Source organism: Peromyscus eremicus, chromosome 9, assembly GCF_949786415.1.
Source record: "Peromyscus eremicus chromosome 9, PerEre_H2_v1, whole genome shotgun sequence".
NCBI lineage: Eukaryota > Metazoa > Chordata > Mammalia > Rodentia > Cricetidae > Peromyscus > Peromyscus eremicus.
In genome coordinates, this window is record NC_081425.1 from 51844409 (window position 1) to 51857772 (window position 13364).

At 48.8% G+C, this 13364-nt stretch overlaps 1 protein-coding gene across 2 annotated transcripts in view; it reads left to right on the forward strand.

The window, feature by feature from the left end:
- The window catches only part of Slc39a14 (solute carrier family 39 member 14), a 47460-nt gene that overhangs the window by 20745 nt on the left and 13351 nt on the right, over nt 1–13364 (forward strand). The window contains exon 2 of one of the 2 annotated variants that reach the window (XM_059273366.1): nt 12841–13119. In XM_059273366.1, coding sequence (XP_059129349.1) covers nt 12856–13119 — 264 coding nt within the window. In that variant the 5' untranslated portion in view covers nt 12841–12855. Of the gene's footprint in view, nt 1–12840; nt 13120–13364 lie in introns of those variants that run through there. The other variant, XM_059273368.1, reaches the window with a different exon arrangement.

The window sequence follows — 13364 nt, forward strand, 5'->3', positions numbered from 1 at the left end:
TTGAATGAATGAACTCTCAGGCTAAGAGAGGTTTTGTTGTATTTGCTTTTTATGTCTTTATTTATTGAGACAATCTCATGTAATGTGGACTTGCTATGGTAGCTGAAGTCCATAGGCTTGAACTCCTTTTTTTTTTTTTTTTCTTCTCTTTGAGAGCTGGTGTGTGCTGGGCTGGGACTGTTTTAGGTTTGATAAGTATAAATTAGCTTTTCAGTTTATTTAACGTAAGAGAAGTACCCAGTGTGACAGTGCCTACCCATAATCTCAGCACTTAGTAGGATGAGACAGGAGGATTGCCTTGAGTTCAAGGCTGGCCTGGGCTGCATGAAGTCCCAGGCCTGCTAGGGTTACATGGTTTATTCTGAAAAATAAAAGACAAAACAAACGTGCTTGCACATTTGTGCTGGTGTGTGTGTGTGTGTGTGTGTGTGTGTGTGTGTGTGTGTGTGTGTGTGTTTATGATAAGAGAAAGGTTTAGAGGAAGGAACAATAGATAGTCCTGACAGCACTGTGGGGACATGTAGGGACATAGAATGTCTGTAGAAAGGGGTGTTGGGCTGTAGGGGTTTTGTAGATATTGGTAAAGCGGGAGGTTAAACTTCTCATCCTTGATCAGAAATTCTCTGCGTCTAGCCCGGGTGTACCCAGCACCATGCCAGACTCATGTTGACAAAGGGATGCTAGACCACCCTCCTTGCCTTTAATGAATGACAATCTAGTTAAACAGACTTGTTGAAAGACAAAGAAATATAGTATCCAAAATATTTGGGGAGCCAAGAGTGGGCTGTGACCCCCTGAAGAGGGGGTCATTGAGATGCTTGTGAGAAAAAGTGTTTACGATTTAGTTACTTGGCCTTGCTTTTTATTTGACCCTGAATAACAAGCCGGAAGCCTTTGCTTAAGGAGGTGAAGTAAGTGATAGATGTGAGTGAGCACCACGTTCCTTACTCAGGCCACACGTAGGACACTGTGGTCTGGCAAACAGTCATGAACAACAGGCCACACTTTTGCAATCGGGTGTCTGGGAAGTGGTGATGGACAGGTGATGGAAATAGGAGCAACTTTTGCCCAGGCTTTGGCGGGAAGCGCTGCCTGCTCCCCTGGGCCCCTTCCATGTCTCCCCTGCCTGAAGAAATTTTGGAAGTTCTGGTGGCCCCTGAGCTCTGAAGTGTGCTTTCCCCTCCCGCCTCCTGGCTCCAACCCTGGGCTTGGCCGTCATTAAACTCATTCCGGCTCAGCTTGGGGCTAAAAACGCCTTCCTGTTCTAGTCCATGCCGGCTGCCCCAGGCCCTGATCACTGGTCTCTAGCCTTATAACCTCCTCTCTCCTGTGCTGACACACACAAGGGGAGATCAGCAGACATTTGTGTGGTGAGTCCCAGGCTACTGGTTCTGAATTTTGTTCCCTGCTTCTGGGTTACCATTGACTTTTTTTTTTTTTTTTTTTATGTTCTTCCATCCTTCCCCTTTTAGCAGTGTGAGGTTTCTTGGGGTGAAGGAGTAGGCCCCTGCCCCTCTTGTGCTGTGTGGAAGTCTCCCATCCTGGGTGGCCTTTGGCATGCTATAGCTTGAGGCTCAGGGCCTGGAATAGGAACTAGGGACTGTAAAGTGGTTCGGTGGGAGGGACTGGAATAATTCGACCATTGAGTGCCTGGTCCGGGTGAGTAAGGCTGTGGTCGAGCTGTGCTGTGGCCTAGCTGTACTTGGGTGGAGGCCCAGGATAGCTTGTCTTGGGTGCGTGCGTGTCGGCTCTGGACCACGCTCAGTCGGTGAGTGCATAGGGACGGAGTCAGGAAGAGTTTTCCTCTTTTTTACTTCTGTTTCACAGGACCGCCCTCTGTTGCCTAGGCTGCCGGTGAATTCAAAGTCATCCCCCTGCTTCAGTTTGCTGAGAGCTGGGATTACAGGTGTGCACTGCCTCTGTCACCCCCCCCTTTCCTTTTCCTTCTTTGTGGGGGTGGGGGGTGGGGGGTCAATCCTAGGACATTTTTAGCCTTTTTTCGGGGGGGGGGGGGAGATCCGTTTAGGGGAAGTGGAGGTGAGAAAGGATCTCCTGTAGCCCAAGCTAGCTTCCATATATAATGATTAAGGCTGGCCCTAATAGACTCCTGACCTTCCTGCCTCTGCCTCCCAAATGCTTGGAATTACAGGTATGTACCACTTCACCTGGGTCTTACGACAGAGTCCTGCTGAGTTGCTTGGGCTGTTTTTGAACTTACTCTGTAGCCCAAGCAGTGCTTGAACTTAAGATCCTCCTGCCTCAGGTCACTTGAGCAGCTGGGATCACAGATAGTTCTCCTTAAAGCTCTGTAAACTCCAGAGACAGTATTTAACTGAATATAGGGCTTTAAGGCTGCTGCTTGGGCTGAGGTCATAGCCTGTTGGTGGGTAGAGCATTTGCCTGGCGTATGTGAGGCCCTCAGCTCCATAAAGGGAAATGGAAAAAAGAGGAATTACCAGCTTTCTAATTTTGGATACTGAGACTTACACAGGTGACTGTATCATTGTTAGCTGGACCATAAATATGGAGGATATTATAGTGAAGTGTTTCTGTAGGGTTCTAGATTTTATGCTATACTTGGAAAGTTTGGGATGGGATGTAGCTTGCTTAGTATGTATGCCCACGGCACTTGGTTTGATCCCCAGCACTGCATAAATCCATGTGGCTCTGAGAAGCCTCTCACTCAGGAGGCGGAGGCAGGGGCATCAGGAGTTCAAGGTCAGCCTCAGTTACATATCAATTGAGGGCTGCTTAGGCTGCGTGAGACACCATTACAAAGGGAGTGAGCGAGGGAGGAAGGAGGAAGTCAGTCTTTGCTCCCTGGTGATACTCCTGTCTTTTCTTATATCACTGCGTTCCGACATCACTTTCTGGGGTAGATCTATAAGCTGAAGCAGAACAAAGCAAAACCAAATCGATTCAGGGCCTCAGAAAATCCACCCTCTTGCTGGGCTACGGTGGTGCATGCTTTTAGTCCCAGCCCTTGGGAGGTACAGGTCGGCAGATCTCTGTGAGTTGACAACCAGTCTGTGTATATAGGACAGCCAGGGCTATGTAGAAGGACCCTGTCTCCAACACACAAACAAAAAAAGAATACATTGTCTTTTTTCCAATATTCCAAATATCCTTCCAGGCATATTCATATACACATGGATATTGAAAAATAGATGTAAATACTCCTGTGGGAAAGCTTCGCATCTCTTTGACTGTAGCAGAAGAAAGAGAAACTGCAGTAAACTGAAGGGAATTATTAAGTTTTAAAGAAATATGTTACTTGCAAGAGCTAATTTTCTCTCAGCAGAGTTAATTGTTTGTGAGTCATCTATAATTACTTGTTTTCTCTTTAGACAGTACTTATTGACTCTTGCTCTATTTCAAAGGAGGACATTTGCCTTACTACCCTGCCCCCATCTCCTTTCACCCACACCCTGATGATGCTAATTACGTTATCGGATTGTCTATTTTTTCTTTTTTTAAGGGTTTCTTCTACCCCTGGTTTCTGCCTTTGTAAGCATTCTCTCTCTCTTTTTTTTTTTTTTTTTTTTTTGGTTTTTCGAGACAGGGTTTCTCTGTGTAGCTTTGCGCCTCTCCTGGATCTCACTTGGTAGCCCAGGCTGGCCTCGAACTCACAGAGATCCGCCTGGCTCTGCCTCCCGAGTGCTGGGATTAAAGGCGTGCGCCACCACCGCCCGGCTCTCTCTTTTTTAAAAAATTTATTTTATTATTTTTGTGTGTATGTGAACGTGTGCCATTGTGGAAGTCAGAGGACAGCATTTTCCTTCTCCCTCTGTTTCGGGCAGGGTCTCCTTAGTCTGCATATTGGGTGCTCCAGGCTAGCTGGCTCATGAACTACTGAATGGTTCTCCTGTCTCAGCCTCTCTCCTGATGTGTGAGTGCCGGAATTACAGTTGGGCCCCACCACAATCAACTTCTTTTAAAGATATTTTTTTTTTAAGATTTAATTTTGTTTTATGTATACGAGTGTTTTGCCCGTATATATGTGTACCATGTGGTGCCTGTGGAGGCCCGAGGATGGCACAGATCCCAGGAACCGTAGTTATAGATGGTTGTGAGCTGCCATGGGGGTACTGGGAATAGAACCCCGGTCCTCTGTAAGAGTAACAAGTGCCCTTAACTAAAGGTATCTCTGCAGCCCCAACAACCAACGTTTTTACATGTGTTCTGGGGATTGAACTCAGGTCATTACACCAGGCTGAGGGCCAGCACCTCTGTTGTCCTACTTACTCCCTGGATTCTGTTGCCTTCTTTGCACCCCCCTCAACATTCTCTCTCTCTCTCTCTCTCTCTCTCTCTCTCTCTCTCTCTCTCTCTCTCTCTCTCGGCAGGGGGTGGGGTACATTTCACTGTGAAGTCATTTTATTCCCTGGCAAGGGAATTTCTTTCATGCTTGGGAATCTCTACCTGTTAGCTTAATTATATCTTGGCAAGGGATAATACTTTTAAAAATTCTTTTTAAATTTCTAGGAATTGAACCTAGGACCTCACAGTTGCTAGACAAGCAATTTATTGCCAAATTCTATCCCCACTTTTTAAAAAAAAAAAAAATTTTTTTTTTTTAAATAGGTTGAGTAAATCAGCCTTGAACATACCTTGTAGGACTTGGACTCAACTTTGTGGCCCATGGGCTTGCCTTGAATTCATAATCCTCCTGCCTCCGTCTCCTAAGTAGTTGGGATTATAAGCCTGAGCTTCAAGGCTCAACAAGGAAAATGTTTTTGTTTTTTCCTCCAGAAAGGGTCTCGTGTAACCCATACTGGCCTCAAATTCACTATGTAGCTAAGGCTAGCCCTGAGCTCCTGATCTTCCTGCTTTACTTCCTGAGTGCTGGGATCAGAGTTGTGCACCACCAAGCTTTTCTGTGAGAGTAGTGCGGACATTCCTGTTTATCTTCTATTATTTAATGTTTCTATAGGGAAGACGAGAGTAGTCAGAATTAACTCCCATGTAAAAACCGTTTTACTCACGCATGGTGATACACATCAATACACCTACTCTTGGGAGCCAAGGCCAGAGGACCATGAATTCCAAATCTGCCTGGGCTACCTCCCAAGACCTCCCCGCTATACCTTAATTTAAAGGTTTATTTTATGTGTATATGTTTGCCTGTGTGAATGTATGTGCATTATGTGTGTGCAAGAGCCTGTGGAGGCCAGAAGAGGGTGTTGGATTCTCTGGAACTGGAGTTGCAGATGATTGTGGGCTACCATGTGGGTGCTGGGGATCTAACCCCTGTCCTGCAAGAGCAACAAGTACTCTTAGCCCCTGACCACTGTTCCAGCCCCAAAGCCTTTTTGTTTTTTGTTTTGTTTTTTGAGATAGGGCTCCTCTGTGTAGCTTTGGTGCCTATCCTGGAACTCACTTGGTAGCCCAGGCTGGCCTCCAACTCACAGAGGTCCGCCTGGCTCTGCCTCCCAAGTGCTGGGATTAAAGGTGTGCGCCACCACCGCCCGGCTTTGTTTTTAAAGTCTATGAGTCCAGGGAGAATCCTGTCTGGTCCTTGAGTTCTCTGTCTGAGTGAGGCAGTGTCTCTGTCTTGAACAGCTTTGGAGGGCAGGGGGTTACTTCAGTCTTCAGGTGTAGCTCCCCTTCTTCTCAGGGAAGTTTTGTGTTGCCCATCTTTGCCACAGCTGCCTTCATGGCTGCTTTTCACCCGTTTACGTTGGTCTTCTCAAGCTTCCTTTGTTGGTATTTCTGGTCTGAGTTACTGGCAAAATTTGGTTCTCTGACAACTATAATCCATTAGTGCCTCAGTGGTACTATTTGGTTCCTCTTTCCCTGCCCTTCCTTTTTTTGTATGCTGTTATCTCCATTCTGCATGTGTGTGTCATTGTATATTTGGGCACATGCCTCGTGTGTGTGTGTGTGTGTGTGTGTGTGTGTGTGTGTGTGTGTGTGTAGGAGTGTCTGGAGCCCAGAGGTCAATGCTGGGCATCTTCCTTAGTTGTTCCCTGCATTATTCTTTGAGGTAGGGTTTTTCCCTGAATCTGGAGTTTACCTGACTGGTTTTTACATGAGTGCTGGGGACTGAGTTATCTCCCTGGGCCTGTTTTATGATTTGTTTCCTTCCTTTCTTTGTCCCTTCCCCTTCCCCTCCCTCCCTCCCTTCCTTCCTTCCTCCCTCCCTCCCTCCTTCCTTCCTTCCTTCCTTCCTCCTTCCCTCCCTCCCTCCTTCCTTCCTTCCTTTCTTCCTTTTCTCTCTCTCTCTCTCTCTCTCTCTCTCTCTCTCTCTCTCTCTCTCTCTCTCTCTCTCTCTTTCTCTCTTTAGATAGAGTTTAACCATTGAGACCAGGCTGGCCCAGAACTCGTGGCTCTCGTGCCTCAGTCTCTCTCACAAATGCTGTTATCTGGTTCCCTCTCTTCTGGCAATGGGCAGAACTGCCGTCCTTGGATCCTGTGGTGCTGGGATGCTTGGCTCTGCCTGTGTCTGCCTGATGTTCATTGTCCCTAAAATAGGAAACCGGCTCTCTTCCCACCAGGCGTGGCTGATTTGTTTCCCACTTCCCCCAGGCACACAGAGGGTGTTCAGGTCTGCGCTCCGGGTCTGGAGAATGGAAGCGAGACAGGGTGGCGGCTCTGTCTCTGCTCTGGGATTTTTGTGGATGTTCCCTGTAGTGCAGACGTGGTTCAGTCTATTTTGGTAGAGTACCTCCCATTTCTCTTGGAAGGAGGAGGACTCTCCTGGAACTGGCAGGTATCCCCAGGTCGGTGTGCATCTTGGAGCCCCTCTACCAGAGAGAGGCAGATCTCCTTGTCCCAGTTTCTTCTCCCCCATCCCTCCAGGAGCTGTCCCCATAACCCTCAGTTGGAGAGAACAAAGAATTGGTGGGGATTTGTCTCTTGCCGGGTTTGGGGACCTTGGTGAGAAATGGCCTATCATTTAGGTTGTCACAATTGGGGTTACAGTAGGAGAGCGGCGTGCTTTCTAGTCACGGTGAAGGCAATTGGGAGGTGTGTCATTCAGCAGACACTTGGAATTGTAGTGACGTCGGTTGTCCGGTCACTCTGGCAGCCATCTTAGCACCAACCAGTTCTGGCTAGCCCACCTGAAATGGAACTTCTGGCCTTTCAGGCATCCTGTCCTCAGAGATTAACAAGATATGAGGTTGAAATTCAGCCTGGTCACCTAGGAAGTGCTCCATGTGACAAGGGAGGGGAAGGGTCATAAGTACACCTACCTCTCCGTGGCCTCAGAAACACTCTTGCCTTGGCCAAGTTTGTATCGGAGCCTGTGTGAGTGTGTTTGTGTGTCTGTGTTTATGGCTGTGCTCCGGGGAGTCTGGGTACAGAGTAGTGGGCCCCCTGGCCAGCTGGCGGGACCAGGGAAGGGAGGCTTGGCCACTCCACGGTCCTTCAGGTTTCTGCTCTCTCCTCCTCAGTGGTCAGCTTCTTGACTGAACATCGTGGCAAGTTACCACCTAGTTACCTCAAAGTAAAGTAAGTGCTTCCCTTCACTTGGTTAAGTCTAGAAAGACTGAACCCCGTAACTAGTGCAGTCGTGTGCCAGCAGAGCAGACAGAACTGCCATTTGTAGGTGCTTCTGGACCCCATGAGGGGGTGACAGTCAGCAGGACTCCCGTTTAGGAGACTGAGGATGGCAAGGGGACATCACAGTGCTCCAGGATTCTAGGACGTGTGTCTTGTCGACTTCCTTTTATATGTTTTGTTCCCCTGAGGCTGTGGTCTAGTGCTTGGGGATGGACCCGAGGCTTTAGGATAACTTCCTTCAACCCTGAGCCCAGTGGTCAGAGGGGGGGAAACCTCCAGAGGCTCTTTAGTGAGCAGGGCCTGGACTGAGTGGCCACACACCAGAGCCTTGCCTCTGCCTCACTCTTCCTAGCACTTCCGGGAGGACTGCAGGGGCCCCCCTGCGGCCAGATGTGCGGCTGAGGCCAGAGTGAGGACCTCTGGTAAGACCTGTGTGTGTTTCCTGCCTCTCTATTTCCTCCAGGGTACCTGGATTTTGTTATTTACTTGCTTTTTGGTGTGTGTGTGTGTGTGTGTGTGTGTGTGTGTGTGTGTGTGTGTGTGTGCTCTCACATGCTCGCATCCCTCTGTAGCCTGGAACTCAATTGTGTAGATCCAGTAGCAATCCTCCTGCCTCCCAAGTGCTCAGACTACAAATGTGAGCCACCATGCCTGGCTAATTTCAAAGAGTCTTCTATAAACACTGTTCCCCTTACAGTTAAGGGGGGGGGGGGGGGACCAAGAGCTCTGCTGGAGCAGAGAGCGCCCTTCATGCTTACCCAAAGGCCAGGGTCACTTGAGTTTGTAGCGCCCTCAACAGTTCCTAGAACTCGGGACAAGGACTCCTGAGGGCCCCTCTTGTGTTTAGACTCCCTTACTCCCGGTGAGATGCGCTCAAGGGCTGGGCCAGGTGACAGAACTCTGCTTCACTGGGTCTTCCCACCTGCAGGGACTGGCCTGCACCTCAGAGCCCTGACACTATCTGCAAAGCCCAAAGCAGTGTTTTCTAGAGAAGGGAGCCGCCGGGCCAGCCGAGGGAGAGAGAAGAGGTTTCCTGGAGAAACCCGGGTAGCCCCAGGCTTGTGTTACGGCACAGCCAAAAGGTGCCAGTTCTGTAGCGTTGCAGGATGCTCTCAAAGCCATGGGAGGGATCAAGGGGCCACTAGGCCACCAGAAAACCAATCCATCGTAATTGCCAGCCTCTACCTGAATGCCCATCCAGGTGGAGCTGCCAAAGTAAAATCACCCCACGGCGCCCACATTTGAAGGGCTTTTGTTTCTTTTTTTAGTCCTGTTTTGAAGTTGCTGAAGGAAGGGAAATCTGAGAAAGGTATTTGAAGTAGGAGCAGTGCTCTGCTCGAGGATTCTACAGCAGGAGCCCTGTAAGACAGCCTTGCCTCATCAGCACCTCGGCTGTCCCTCCCCCCAGATCTTCAGGGCATCCCCAGCCTGAATCTAGGGTCCCCACTGGGAACCTGGCAGGTCTCTGTGCAGCGGCCAGCAGAGTTAGTTCCGTGGTTCTCCATGGCAGCCAGGGCACAGACTCTCTGTCTTCGTGCCGCGTCCACACTGGATGCCAGGGCGTGGATGTCTTTCAGACCTGACTTCGGTTCATGAAAAATTCAGTTCCTGACTTTGCTGCCACTGGATCTATTTGCGAGCCTCCTGGTCCCAGCTCCCTTATCTGTTAAGCAGGGATACCTTCCCTAGCTTCTTTGAAAGGGAGCAGTGAGTGAATGTCAGAGGCAGAGCGAGATCTGCCCTGCGAAAAGGCTGCCTAACTGCTGCTCACCACCGCTCCTTTAGCTAGATCTGCTTAGACCTCTGCCCCTCACACGCCCAGCCCTCGTGCTGACAGAAAAGAGCACACACGGCTCACGGCTAGCTGGCTGGATAGCCAGTCTTCACTCCTCCCTCCATGTTTCTTTGTTGAGAGAGGGTCTCTTGTAGCCCAGGCTGGCCTTGAACTCACTGTGTAGCTGAGGCTGGGCCTTAACTCCTCACCCTCCTGCTTTGGTCTCTCAAATCCTGGGAGTGTGGGCATATGCTACCATGTCAGTCTTTTGAAGTGGGTTTTAGTCTAATTTTTGCCTAAGATCCACTCCACAAAGCATAGATTAACCTGGTTCTTGGTGGTGAATCCAGAGTATTGAGTTGGAAAATAGTCATTTTGCAGACTGCCTTTTTTTGCCTTTGTCTGGTCCTTCCTGTTGTATGGCTGAAAGTATATTCCACCGAAGAGCAACCCTTAGAAAATTATTTGTTTGTTTACTTAACTTATTTCAGACAAGATCTTACTTTGTAGCCCCGGCTACCTGGAACTTGCTAGATAGAGCAGGTTGGCCTCGAGGTCAGAGAAATCTGTCTGCTTCTGCCTCCTGACTGAAGAATGACGTTCTTTTTGTCCCCAGGTTTTGGGTCCCATGTGTGGGGTCTAAAGCCAGAGTACCCTCAGGTGTGTTGTGGCTTACATGATTGACAGGGTGGAGAAGCTGTGTGTCTTAGTTGATGTAAAGGCAATTACAGGGTCTCAGAACAGTTTCGTTAAAGTTTCATTAGCAGCTTCATGTTTGAACTGAAAATCAAATTTGGCAAAGCAATCTTGTCTTTGAATGATTATAGCCAGATTTTGTTGTCTCGCTGGTTAGCTTTTGTTTTTTCTTCTCTCTCTCTCTCTCTCTCTCTCTCTCTCTCTCTCTGAGGCAGGGTCTCACTATTTGTTCTGGCTGTCCTAGAACTCAGGATGTAGACCAGGCTGGCCTTGAACTCACAGAGATCCATCTTCTCTACCTGCCTCCCAAGGGATTAAAGGTGTGCACAACCACACCCAGCCTCTCTTCCTCTTCCAGTGTTAGGGATCCCGTCCAGGGCCTTGTACGTGTGAGGCCCATGCTCTACGGCTGAGCTATACCCTTTCTCCAGGGGTGGTCATCTCCCTTCCCTTGTGGCCTTTCTCCTTTGTTCCTTTTGTCTCACTATGTAATTCAGGCCAGTCTGAACGGGTAGAGCCAGATTTCGAGTATCTTAGTTCAGGTAATTAGTGGCGAGGGCCTCGCCATCACTTTAGTCCTAAAGTCTTGAGGGCCGGTCATCCAGCGAGATGGGTACTGACTGCCTCTACAGATGAGAAAATGGAGGTAGTTGAGGCTGAGTGACTTGCCCAATGCCTTTTCGCTTGTAAGGAACGGTGTGGGAATTCAAACAGCAGGGGCAGGGTTCAGGCAGGCCTGTTTCTTAGCCATGGAGACGCCGCTTCTTTAGACATGGAGATGCTGCTGCTCCTTTAGACATGGAGGTGCTGTTCCTTTAGACATGGAGATGCTGTTCCTTTAGACAGAGGTGGAGCGGTATGTGGTGAAGCATTTGGTGCTGGATTCCACCTCCCCAGGGAGGAGACCATCACAGTGATAGATGGGCTGGCGTCCCTAATGTGCTGCTGTCACTGATTAAGGTATAACTGTACTAAGGGAAGTAAATGATTAACAGGAAAATCGTAACCAGCTCCCGTATTTCTTTGTTCCTTGTGAAGTTTTTAACTGTATGAAATAATTCTGCTTTAAAATTGGATATTATAGCCGGGCGGAGGTGGCACACACCTTTAGTCCCAGCACTTGGGAGGAAGGCAGAGGCAGGTGGATCTCTGTGAGTGTTATTTATTTTATGTGTATAAATGTTTGCTTGCATGTATGTTAAGTACACTGAGTGTAAGTCCATGGAAACCAGAAGAGAGCCCCAGATCCCCTGGAACTGGAGTTACACATGGCTCAAGCTGCCCTGTGAGGACTGAGGACTGACCCCTGATCCCCTGCAAGATCAGCAAGTGCTCTTAACCACTAAGCCATCTGTCCAGCCCCTAGCTGCTGCTGCTTCTTCTTATTTTTAAAATTGCTTTGATTAGAGTAAATTCTAGAAGTCTGGATACAGTCTGAAATATGTAAATTCTAGAAAGAAGATAAATTCTGTGATTTGGTCCCTTGAACATGAAGTCTTTGTGTTATGTTTTACAGTTCTGGGCGTAGAACCAGGGTTTTTTTTTTTTTTTTTTTTTTTTTTTTGTTGCACCTTAGGGAAACATTCTGCTACAGAGCTGTAAAGTTTACTGCCCTGTCTTAATGATGTTTCACTGTGTAGCCCAGACTTGTGACTTGCCTGCCTTGGCCTGCTGAGTGCTGGGATTGTAGAGATGTGCTGCCACCCCCCCCACCCCCCAGCTTGAGCTTCGAATATGTGTTCTCAGTATTAGACAGAGATGATAAGCATTTCTTCTGTTTTTTTTTTTTTTCTTTTAGGTTTCTGTTGGGTTTTTGTTTTGTTTTGTTTTTTTGAGAAGGGTTTCTCTGTGTAGCCCTGTCTGTCCTGGAACTCGCTTTGTAGACCAGGTTGGCCTCGAACTCATAGAGATCTGCCTGCCTCTCCCTCTTGAGTGTTGGGATTAAAGGCACCACCACCTGGCTGTTTTTCTTCTTTTTAAACCTTCTTATTAGGGGCTGGAGAGACAGCTTCGTGGTTAAGAACACTGGCTTCTCTTATAGAGGACCCAGCACCCACGTGGTGGCTCACAACTGTCCATAACTCTAGTCCCAGGGGACATGATGCCCTCCTCTGGTCTCTGGAGACACCAAGGTATGCACATGGTAGTACATAGGCAGAGATGCAGCCAAAATACCCAAACACATAAAATAATAATAAATTTTTATTAGCACAATATTTTTATTAGCTTAATGAAACCCATTACTGTATGCAATTACGCACAGTAATGGGTTTCATTATGACATTTTTATATATGTATATAATGCATTCTGATCTTATTCACTCTCTAGGACCCTCTCTTGTCTCTATCCACTGAATCCCTTTGTCTTCCCAACTAGTCCCCTTTCTCCATTTGGGGTGTGTATGTGTGTGTGTGTGTGTGTGTGTGTGTGTGTGTGTGTGTGTGTGTGTTGACTCAGTTTTATCAGGATTTCTTACAGGAGTATGGGCACCTGAAAGCTCTCCATCCCTACATCTCCCTTTTGGGGGAACAGGTTCCTCTATAGTCCAAGCTCACTGTGTAGATGAAACTGGCCTTGAACTCCTCCTGATCCTCCTGCCCCTTTCTCCTCGATGCTGGGACACATGGACCCCAGTGCCCAGCATGTCCCTTTTCTTGTCGTTTTACCCCTTCAAAAAGGATTTCTCCAAAGCCAGGTGGAGCAGGCAGAGAGGGAGACTACGTCACACTTAGATGCTTGTCCTACTCCGAGTCTGAGGGAAGGGGGCCCTTGTCCTTGGCACGGGGGTGGTGAGTTGGCAGTCACTTGGGTGTTGGGGGGAGAGATAGAGACCTTGCCTTCACCTGGCTTTGTGTTCTTCTAGGTGTACTCGGTCACCATGAAGCCCCTGCACCCAGCCCTCCCTGGCTGCCTCCTCTTGGTGCTGTTTGGCATATGGCGGACTGTCCCCCAGACTCACGCCTCATCCGCTGCCATGCCAGCCCTCAGCGCCACCTCTTTCCTGGAAAATCTCCTGAACCGCTATGGGGAGAATGACAGCCTTACCCTGCCACAGCTGAAGGCCCTGCTCAACCACCTGGATGTGGGAGTAGGCCGGGATAATGGTACGCACCCCAGGGAAGGACACAGGAACCTCTCCACGGTAAGGCTCCTCTCTGTCGGGTCGGCCTCGGTGGCAGTCACCTTTGTTGGGACCGACACATCTGCACGTCCAGTGAGGCCTCCTGACCACCTACCTGCCTGTTAGTTTCCTGCCGCACCTGGGTCACTGCTCACAAACCATGGCTCCCAGGACAGCGCAGGCAGAGAGTTTGCTGTCCACACACCTCGCCAGATGCGCCTCACAGTCCCCTCAGATGCAGGAGGAATTGTTTTTCTGGGGAGTGG